Below are 12,222 nucleotides of genomic sequence, written 5' to 3' on the forward strand. Positions count from 1 at the left end.
TCTTGAATTAAAAGACGAGATAAGGTTATTTTTTGAACAAGATAATAATGATTTTGTTGATTTGTTGGATGACAAGTAAGCTATCTTAGCACACCATATTTTATCTGATATTTTTGTTATTTTTAATAACATAAATACAAGTATACAAGGACCGAAAGAAAATATTTTAAACTCCACTGATAAATAGTTGGGATTTAAAAAAAATTACTTTATGGAAGAATAAGGCACAAAAAGGTAGTTTAGAAAACTTTGAGTCAAAAGACTGTTATAAAATAATTCATAAAATAGTTATTGATCATTTGACAATACTAGAGCAAAAAATTGTTCATTACTTTCCAAATTTAAAAATAAAAAAAATTTGATTGGATTCAAAATCCATTTGTGATAAATAACACGTCAGTGTATGAGTTAACTTTGTAAGAAGAGGAAGAACTGATTTCAGTGTGTAATAACCCAAGTTTTAATTTCAAAACATTCAGAAGAATCAACTAATTCATTCTGGATTAATCTTACATACATCAACATCTGACAATATCACAAAAAGCTTTAAGTGTTTTATTACAATTTTCCACATTTTATTTGTGCGAATTCATCATTAAATAAACATTTTGTTTACTTTGTAATGCAATTTAATTTTATATTTCGTTGAAAATTATTATTGTATACTATTTTTACAAAATATATTATAGGTATGGTACATCCCTCAATTAACCAAGTAAAATTTTTAAAAATATATCTTATAGTTAGTGTGCTACCAAATTTTTAAATTACTAAAAGTGTGCTGTGACAAAAAAAAATTGAGAATCACTGTGTTAATATAATGAAACTATACAGTTTATACTATTATGTAAACATAACTATTGGTATATGAAGTCCTCACTTAATGTTTTGTTATAATGCCATTCAAAAAGCATACAGTGCCTTTGTATCATTTATAATTGCTGTTGTTGAATCTTCTTTATAAACAGTAAAATTGATTCTATGAGGTAGATGCTGTAGATGTAAATGCTGGAGATTGCAAGCACAATCTAATTAGAATATTTTAAACTGAATTGCACCTTGTTTATATTACTTAAAATATGATAAAACTGATATCATTAAACATTGTTTCACACTTAACATCACAATTTTCAAAAATATATTGATGGAGTTGAATGAGAACACAAATATTATATATATATACCAGCAGATGAGCCCGGCATTGCCCGGGTAAAAAACAACAACAACAACGATTAAGATTATTAGATTATTTCGTACTTCTAATCCTTCTATTCTAGAAGCCCGGGACGCCCCCTAGTGGGTGTTCTAGCAGCAGTGGTGTCATTCCATGGTATAAATAATAAATTCCTATTACAAATAAAAATAATAATACACTGAATTTCTCATGGCGTATCCTACTAAAACACAGCCAAAAATACACAAACCCGCATCAAATAATAATATACTGAATTTATTGTTAATTTAAATAATAGCTAGAGATGCCCCTAGTGGCCATTTTTGGCATACAGTGACAGAAAGAAAGAAAGAAAAAATCCAGTTTATATAGTTTTATATATGTATGTACGTATGTCAGTAAATGATAAATGTGTCTGATCAGTGTAGTATTCAATAATCATTATACTTGTATACATGTTTGGTGGTCTAAACTTAATACATATCTATCTAATACATAATCGAGACGGGTTGATAATGATAATACAGTCGACCCCCCTATAACACTGTTGAATATAAGAGCCCAATATAATCCAGTAGTAGTTGGCTTATTACATATGTACCGTACAGTACATCAGGTTTGTATATGTTGGTTTATGTAATTATTGAATCATTTAAATTAAATGATTTTTGACAGTACATTGGATAACTAATTAGCTAGTAACGTTATTGTTATAAATCTTGTTATATTACTACATACTGGATGCCAAATGTAAAAATAATATCTAGCAATAAAACTTTTTAATGAGATATTAAAAAAAATTTTATTGCTAGATAAAGTACACGTTGTTGTTGTCATTCTTTTTGTATAAAGATGAATTATCATCACATTTAATTTGCCATTTGTAATAATGATATTCATTAAAATGAAGCACTTTGTATAAAAATACACAATAAGTGCAAGACAGTAAAAATTTCATTTTTAATTTTGTTATATTTAGTATTTGTTAAAGTGAGTTTCATTATACAAGTATAATGCAGCTTTTTAAAAAAGGAATTTATGTGTATTAGTAGAAAATTATTATTTAATAAACTATAAAATATATATATTTCCATGAATGAAAATATAGTTCACTTCACGCCAACGTTTAGAAATTAAATATAGAACTCTTCCGTGTTGTGGCGTCCGCTTATTCGGAGAGCGCTCCTCATTCCATCCTCCCAGGCATTAATTGATGAAGAATTACAAATTATCAAAAGAGCAGTGCACAATGCCGGATATTCTAATTCTAAATATCAATATCTCTAAAACCGGGTCATAAACAAATTGTTTCCAAAATCTTTCCTCTGCAACAAAGAAAGGTCTAAAGATAATAAACCCTCCAATACTGTACTTGGGCACCATCTCACTAAAAATAACACACATATTCAGGAAACACGGTTTTATATTACCTATAACTCCTCAACCATCACTACGAAGAACATTGTGCAATGATACAGACATTCTCACGATAAATGAAAAATTGGGGTTTATAAAATTCCATTAAAACATTCAATATCAGGGGAGGAAATTATCTATATTGGAGCTACCACCAGAATGATACGGTCCCACATCTTCGAACATCAAGAGGACATTAGAAATAACAGACCAGCTACAGAATTAGCAAAAAAGGTTCTAGACCAAGATTATCTTCCACTTTAGAACCACATTGAATTACTTAAGCATTGCAATGATCGTAGGCAAATATTCATATGGGAAAACCTTTACATATCTGCTGCTTTGCCGTGTAATGCGCCGATATTGGAAATACCACAGCTATGGATAACTTTATCTAAACAATCCAAGTTATAATTTTGCGATCTGATTTTATTCCACTACCATGCACGGCACCATCACTCAATATTTATATGTTTTGGGGAGTTCAAGTTATTACAGCACGTTTGTTTAAAAATATTTATTTATTCAATTTTATTAATTTGTTTTATATTCCAACCACGTGCATTACGTAATTTGAAAAGTCTGTTACAAGCTGTCAATTAGAAAACAAAGGTATTCGATTTCGCCTGAAGACGATGGTTGTGAACTGTTGAAAGTACTAGCGAACAAATCTGAAATTTAACAAATCGCTGTCAATAATGCCGCAACACGGAAGTGTTCTATATTTAATATATATATTTATATAATAATAATAAATTTTATATCTTAATTTTGAATCTATGAGTTTTAAACTGTTTTGGAAATATTACAGACTCTTTTAAATGATTTACATACCAGAATTTAAATTCTCTGATCTTTCACCTTTAATTAATGACATCCAGGCATTGACAACATCTAGTGCTAATGTTTTCACATCTGAAATAAAAATTGTATTAGATATAAATCAATTGATCAATGAATTAAATTTTATATGTTTAATAAAACATCTAATTTTTAAATGTAAGAAATATACATTTAATACATAAATAATTCTGCAGATTGCAAAACTAGAGACAAAATACTACAGTAGAACCTCGAAAACTCGGCTCTCGATAACCCGACACTCCGGATAACTCGGCCACACCCTGGCAGGGCAAAAAAATCCTTAGTTAATTAATTTTCATTATAGACAGCTTTATAAAAGTATAAAAGCTCTCATAAAGTATTTTTCTGAGGTCTGTCTTATCAGGTAAATTACTGTACACAGTGTATTCATTAATTTTCATTTTCATGTAGTAAAGGCTCTATGCCTTCATAAAGGACGTACTTTTCCTTTGTTTAAGGGTATTTGGGCAGTTTATTCTCTGTTATATTCTCAAGTAAACAATACATACAAGTACAGTACAGTATTTTCTGAGGAAACACTCGTACTTATTTTTTTTACCCCATTCCCGATAACCCGGCATTTTCACAAACTCGGCTACCCTTCGGTCCACATTAGGCCGAGTTTTCGAGGTTCTACTGTATTAAAAAGTACAAAAATAATCTTGTAGAAATAGTTTTGCATTTTAGATAATTTTCCTAAATTTAAACCATCAGATACATTACTAAAAATAAAAAGATATTTTTGAAAAAAATTATTTTTCTGAACTATTTTCTTATTTCATCCTGTTTCAATTATTTTACTATTTGTTACATTAAAAAACTTATACCATCACCAGGAATTTTAAATAATTATAGTATATCAAGGTGAAGAGAAGCCTCAAGATAAAGTGACTCCACCAAATAAAATTGTTATTCCAGAAGTATGAAAATGGAAAAATTGTAAAGATTGTATTTCTTCTCTACGTAAAATTTTAAATGAATTCATTACTTAGATTAATTTTTAATTAATGTTTGTCACAAGTAGTTAAAACAATTCTATTACAGTTCTAAAGTAAATTTGAAAGAAAATAACTCTTCCATAATTTTGATGAATTGATCTCTACGTAAAATTTTAAATGAATTCATTACTTAGATTAATTTTTAATTAATGTTTGTCACAAGTAGTTAAAACAATTTTATTACAGTTCTAAAGTAAATTTGAAAGAAAATAACTCTTCCATAATTTTGATGAATTGATCTTCAAATATTTTATTTAATGAACATAAAATATTGAAGACGATAAAGCAGAAACTTATGTAACATACAGTTTTTTCATTATTTTAACATTCACAATCATAAATAACAAATCGCTTATTGATAAAAGTTCATAAAATGATAAATATAATTGATATTCATAAAAGTAGGATAAAAGGCATCACCTCACTTTATCCTTTACATATTTCAGAAACAAAGTCTTATCACAGAGTTGACATTTATCTTAAGGCTCTCATCCACTATAAAACTCAAAAGCTTGTTTAAAAAATTTCCATTTCTTTTTAATCGTCTTGATTAAATAAACAGGAACAAAGTTTATTGACAAATTATTTGGAATTTGATATAAAAATTCTAGATAAAATTATTTACTTAGGTATAACTTGGCACTATACTATCTTAATCTTTAATCAAAAATCTAACATCTTGAAAATATAAAAATAAAAGTTTTAAATATTTACAACATTCAAATATTACAAATGTTCAATTATACTACTTTTATGTCATCCAGTAATAATCAAAATTGATAAAAATATTTTTATTTTGATATCTTCAAGTCTTTCGACTGATTTTTAGACTGTCTTCAAGTCTTTAGACTGATTTTAGACTGTCTTCAAAATCTTTAGACTAATTTTTAGATTTCAAGTCTTTAGACAAGAATTTTAGACTGATGATAATATTTTTAAAGCTGTTTTCTTTTTGTTTGTTTACATCAATAAAATTATTACTCAGAGAAATACAGAGTGAGTTCAAATAGTAGCATTCATTGATAAACTTGATAAAGAACTGCAATGAAAGATGTGCTTATTCTCGCTAGTTGCTAGCTTTCTAAGGCGGTGACAGACTAGAACTCTGTGCCATGTAACATGCAATGAACAAAATGTTTGCTTATTTGGACAGCCTATGAGCATGCACTGCTCCATTGCTGCAGCTGCGCACTCCAAACCATTCTGTCACTCTTTGCCATGAACACAAATGGTTTTGTCAGAGCAGCATTCTTTATTTCCAATGTTCGCTCACACACACCTTGATACTGATACGTGTGATACAAAATGATCTTTACAAATCGTAATACATAAGTTTATGATACATAAACTTATGTATCATAAACTTATAATACATAATACATAAGTTTATAAACATAATACATAAGTTTATGATACATAATACATAAGTTTATGATACATAATACATAAGTTTATGATACATAATTGACAAAAACTTAATCTTTCCAAAACTCGAGACTTTTTTAAAACACTGTGGCCCCACAGCATTTTAAAAACAGGACATCTGGTCACCTTATTCTATAAATACTATTACATGGATTACATAAAACTCATCACATGTAAATTAGAAAATATTGTTTCTTTAATATTATATGTTCATTCCTGCAACTTTTTGAATACCTTGTATATTGTTGAAATTAAAATTTAAAAATATAGTTCTTGAGTCTTTTAACAGTAATATATAATTAGGATGAATTAATATGATTTGTTATAATCTGAAAAACATATTAAACATTTTTTGAAAATATATGAAAAACAAATAAACATATTTTTTTTTATTTTTTTAACGTAAAATGATATAATCACCTTGATCTTCACTTTTTGTTAGTGTTTTAATTATCTTGGCAGTGTTATTTTGTTTCAACCTATCTACAGTCATAGGTAAAATCTGGCAAAGTCTCAACAGTTCCAATAAAAACACATGATTTTCAATGGTACGAGCATCCTGTAGCCACTTGTTAATGGTATCCCAGCCACTCTCATTCAGAAATCTATAAATGTAATGCAAAAGTATTGACAATAAATTTGGAAGATGTTACAAATTAAGTAAATATATCACAATTACTTACGTAGTCAACACATCAGGTTGAGTGGCTCTCAAAACATTACAATAAACACACCGACTGACCAATTTTCTGGAAAACTTCTTCATTAAACTGTAAATAAAAAAAGGCAATGTTACATTACTATAAACAATGAAATTAAATTTGAAATGATAATCACTCTGCAAATGAAAACATGTGCATTTAATCTGTAAAAAAAAGCTAAAAACTGATTTTAGTAAAAATTATTTAAAAATTCCTGAAAAGTATTTTTTTTATTTGAATAAAAAGTATTTTATTTATTTAACAATGTTTTGCTATTTATTTAATAATTCTTGTTATTAAACTGTAAATATTTAATAATTCTTGTTATTAAACTGTAAATATTTAATAATTATTGTTATTAAACTGTAAATTTAACCTAAAAGAGAAAAGAAAAACAATTTATTTTTAAAATTTATCTTAAACACTCACACCTAAATAAAGAAAAATGTAAAATTAATTAAAATAAAAAAACCTAATATTCAGCTTCATTTTAATCACTGCAAAAAATTTTGCAAATTATTCTAAAAGAGAAAGGAAAAACGTTTTTTAATTCATTTATTTATACGTATTTTAATTTATTGTACGGTGGCAAATAAATCCAGTTTATAAATACTGATGTTTTTAAATTTTCCGCCAGAACGAAACACGAGTTATTTATAGATTTTCTGCACTTTGGTAGGGTATAAATTATACTCAATGCATATAGAAATAGATACTATCCTGCTTATAGCACGCGGAACCAACGGCATTGTCACAATGCCTACGACTGATGAGAGTTCATTGTATAGAAATGACGTAACACACTCCGCCGCGAACCGGAAAGCTTACTCTGTCTACATCCTAGTCAAGGTTAAACCACAAACCGATCAGTTCAGGCGTAAGAGCGAATTAGCAGCTTATAGTTTATACACTGCTACAGATAAACTTGATTAAAATTTATTATTATTAACTGTCTATTAAGATTTATATGTTTCGTTAATGTCGCGTTGTGTGTTCAATTTAATAACAAACAAAACATCCATTAAAAAAATAAATATATTTTTCTTTCTGAAATTATACACATTTACTATATATATATATATACACACACAATATTGTTTTACATTTTATCAGTAAACACACCGTATATTATATAAATTTTCACGCGATACAGAGGATAAAGGCTATACATCGAATATAAATCGGGCAGTCTTCCTACAATTCGAAACGGTGATAACACAAAAAGTAAAAGTTGTTTTTGCTAACTTGTTTTTACACGCATCTAATCTTTCACACACGCATTATAATTTACGAATACGGCGTTTCGTATTACTACGTAACGTTAAAAAAATAATGCATATAACGCAATCCTATTTCGTGTCAAATTCCATTCGAATCGATTATTAGAAGTCGCAACTGTGTACTACAATCGGTTAATGCTACTGAACGCGCTGCAGTTCACAGCAGGGAGATCACGTGACTACTACATCGGGTAGTTTATAAAGCTCCCCGGTAACCGATTAACGGACGATTCTGTGCATAAAAAAATTTATTTCGACCTCCTACTGAGAATTAAAAGGGAACTGTATAACGACGTGCGTTTTTTTTTATTTTCAATAATCGTCTAAGAATTAGATCTTACGATAGCTGAGTTTTAAGTGACATGCGTAGATTTTCTTAATCGTCTTTATAAATCCGCGAATTAATTTGAATTGTTTCCACATATATATTTTTATATATATACAAAAAGGTTTCACTTCCGTTAAAACGATGACTTTATAACGCCCATCCGTCTCCATAACCGCCAATACCTACGACGTCCGGTGATAAGTTCGATTTTTATAAACCTCTTCATAACAACATAATTTCTGGAATATTTTATTTTATTATTTGTGAAATTCTTATGTATTGTTATAAAATCTTGTATTTTAGCAGTTTTATGTATTTACTTAAATACGAGCGATCTTAGACGGATTTTTTTTTCCTCTATCAAACTTAATCGATCGATTTTAAAATAATTTCTAGTAATAAATTTTTGCATATAATAATTTCAATTACATTAAAAACGTAATCCAATATATATATTTTTTTAAATTTCAGTTCAATTTTTTTTGCATCGGGTTAAATATAGGCTAGTTGTGTATAAATAATCAAAATTAGGTCGCGAAAACTATACTTTCCTCGACGCAGTTAAAATAACTTTGTATAAGTAAATAACGTTTATTCGTTAAATTAATTCTCCAAAACGACACGATCGTAATTATTTGATCAAAAAATAATGGTTAAAATATATTTGTAGTCGGTTTACAGAGTAAGCTATTCTGTTCGAAACGTAAGAATATACTTTTTAAAATTCTGCGCAAATTGTGTGTATCTCTATTTATATTAAAAGGTATTGTGAATGATATGATTTTAAAGCAAGCTAAGAAATCCGTTTCTTTTGGTTAATGTTTTATAAAACAAAAAAAAAATTGTCGAAAAAAAAAGTTTATATCGTGTAAAAATTATTGTAGATCATGCGATTTATAAATGTAATAAATACGATATAAATTAATAAAAAAGATATATTGGACTGGATGGTTGATGCAATTAACGCGTTAGTCTACCTTCTGGGAAACTCGATATCGAATTTGGGTGGTAGAAAACCTTAAGAATTTTTCATGAGCGATCCAACATATCCATGACAGATACGTTGAATCCTTAGCCATTCGGTCCCTCCATTGTGGGCCTGGCCGAATCTACGATGAGTATAGAAAAAGACCCTCTTAGTGTCCACAGAGTGAAAAGAACCAGAAATGGAAAAAATTGAATATAAAATACACTGAATTTACAGTTGATCGTTTATAAAAATGTATTCTTCTATGTACGAATTCAAAAGGAAAATTTTTATTAATATGTGAGAAATAATTCATTTTATTTTTATAAAATGAAATCAGTTAATAAATTACTTTTATTATCGAANTATGGAAAACTCTTCTCGATTTATCTAAAGAACTAAAATATTTTGTCTCCTTTAACTGAAGACGTTGAAGTTTTGCACGAATTATTTTAAAGAGAGTTTTACACATTTAGAATTAATCGCTTCATCACGAAAAAAAGTCATGTAAACGTATTTTTCCACGTTTAGAAATCCAGTTATTTTATCTATTTTATACATACACTGAAAATTTTTAAATAGTTCTTAATCGTTTTTGTAAGTATATATATACTAAAGATTTTAAAATGTAACTACAATAGCATTAGTCATTATATGTTATTTTAATTGTCAAAATATTCAAGTATGAATTTTACATACGGATCTATAATATAAATGAAAAAAATAAATGTATCTAGGTTTGTTTTTTCTAAAGGTATATATAGCAAATGCACTAATTCAATTTACTACTAGTCAGTCTTAGGGAAATTCATTCATTCAGATGATATATTTAGAATAAATTATATGAATTATCCTGCTATTGTCAAATCTAACAGTGAAATTTACATTTGAATAGACATTACACAGGTAAAAAGTTCTTTGAAACAAACTTCTAATGAATAAATAATTTTATTAAGTTTATTTAATCCCATTATTAACATATATTAATTTAGTAGCAATCATTACAATACTAAATATTTATTTAACCAAAGTATTTTTTTTTATAAAACATTAAGTTAAATCATTACAAATAATAAACCTGCTCTACATATAGCTCAATGGTTTTGACTATAAATTTAGAAAAAAAGCAAAAATGCATTTTAAAATTTTAGTTCGGGATTATGAATGGAAATTATATTTGACAAGAAAAAAATATTCTGGGAATAATAAAAATTTCTATTCGGCAATCTTGAAAATGTATCATTTATAAAAGCATAAGTAAATGCAAAAAAAATAAACTTAAAAATATTTATTTATTCACCATTCAAAGAAAGCTCTTAAGATTTAAATTTAAAAAATCTGTTTATTGAAGATGATTCATAACTGAATAAAATAATAATCATAAGAAAAAAAATCCTCCTCATAATTATAGATCAATTCACTAATCATCAATAATAGTATTTACATACAGTATTTAAGTAAGAAAATGGTAAGTGAAGGCTGCTAATCAACTTTTCAGATTGATTATATGCATAAACAAACATTACTTGTATTTTAAAGTTTGCAGTAATATATCTATTTTTTAGCTTCAATTATTAATTCACTTATTTGGAATATATAAATATTTAATTTTAATTACATATAAAACTATTATTTTTTCATTTGTTAATTTTTATATCTGAAATAATTTCATGTTGGATAGATAGCCCTATACACAATTTATTTGTTTTTTAATTACAAGTATAAAACAAATTTTAAAAATTTGAGAACAAGATTGTGATCAGAGCTCAATTTCAAACAAATCACCAAACAAATAATATAAAATGCGTAATTCTATTTAAAAGGGAAGCATATGTATTTTTGTTTAAAAGCTACAAACTTACAGCTCATTATTGTTTAATAATTTCTGTAAACATAGTTAAATTATAACAGAAATCGATATTTAACAAATTATTTGTAGTATGCTTTTACTTGAAATACTTGATTTTTGGTTACATTCTTTTAGAATCAATTTAGTTTCCTTATATATAAATCCTCTAAGCATGATAAAAAATTTAATATGAAATAATATTTTGGAATCTGTTATGATAAAAAAAATCAAATTCATAAAGCTATTATAATTTACTGATATGTAAAATGACAAAAATATCATAAAAACTTGCCTTCAATAAAAGCCATTACACAAAGTAGTTTGCCAATTGCAGAGATTAAATTGCCAAAAACCCTGTAATAGCTACATCTGCAATATGAAAGTTTTAATTTCTTATGGAAAAATGAAACAGGCTACTCCATCATTTCTTTGATACTATTAGCTGGCTATTACTAATTACCAATAATAGATTATACTCTACTGCAAAAGTTAATCATATACAAAAAAAATTAGGAAAACTAACTATAAAATAAAATATAATATCAATGTAAATTAATATAATTTATATTTATTATATTTACAATCATATACTTCATCAAAAAATAGCATTTGATCAGTCAATAATTTGTCATATGTTATTTGAAATATTGGAAATAAATTACTATATTTAATATTCATTTATTTTCATGCTGTCTATAATTTAAATAACAAAATTTTTTAAAATACTGACACTTTTCTTACTAGGATATATATATATATATATATATATGATATCCTATATAAACATCCTATATATATATAGGATGTTTATAAATGAATGGTGTGTTTTAAAAATTAATAATACAGGCATACCTCGACTTACGTCGTTTCGAGTTACATCGTTCCCGATTATACGTCGCTTGTTAAAAAAGTATATGGAAAAATAAAAATCAAGTTTAAGTCATTTTATTCGACTTTACGTCTGTCCGCCACAAATATTGAAGTCGTAATATCACTAGATAAACGTTTAAAGCACATAAAATCATATTAAAATATATACAAGTATGTACTGTATTTACAGTACACGCATTCGTAAATTTAGATTACTTTTTTTGTACTATATTAAAAACTAAAATTTATTTGTTTGTAAGCTTAAAATAGATTTTTATTAACCATATATTATTTAAAATGCTTTCCTAGTGATAAGTAGATTCGGAGACAGGTAAATTCGACTTACGTCG

General features: G+C 26.7%; 1 protein-coding gene across 1 annotated transcript in view; it reads right to left on the minus strand.

Moving 5' to 3' along the window:
- The window catches only part of LOC111622566 (serine/threonine-protein phosphatase 1 regulatory subunit 10-like), a 96,221-nt gene that overhangs the window by 27,932 nt on the left and 56,067 nt on the right, over positions 1–12,222 (minus strand). Inside the window, exons 2-4 of the mRNA XM_023364975.1 lie at positions 6,561–6,647; positions 6,298–6,482; positions 3,425–3,505 (exon numbers count right to left, since the gene is read on the minus strand). Of these exons, the coding sequence (XP_023220743.1) occupies positions 3,425–3,505; positions 6,298–6,482; positions 6,561–6,643 (349 nt within the window). The 5' untranslated portion in view covers positions 6,644–6,647. The remainder of the gene's footprint in view (positions 1–3,424; positions 3,506–6,297; positions 6,483–6,560; positions 6,648–12,222) is intronic.

This window comes from Centruroides sculpturatus, unplaced genomic scaffold (assembly GCF_000671375.1).
Source record: "Centruroides sculpturatus isolate CEXI.00-Female unplaced genomic scaffold, Cexi_2.0 scaffold199, whole genome shotgun sequence".
Taxonomy (NCBI): domain Eukaryota; kingdom Metazoa; phylum Arthropoda; class Arachnida; order Scorpiones; family Buthidae; genus Centruroides; species Centruroides sculpturatus.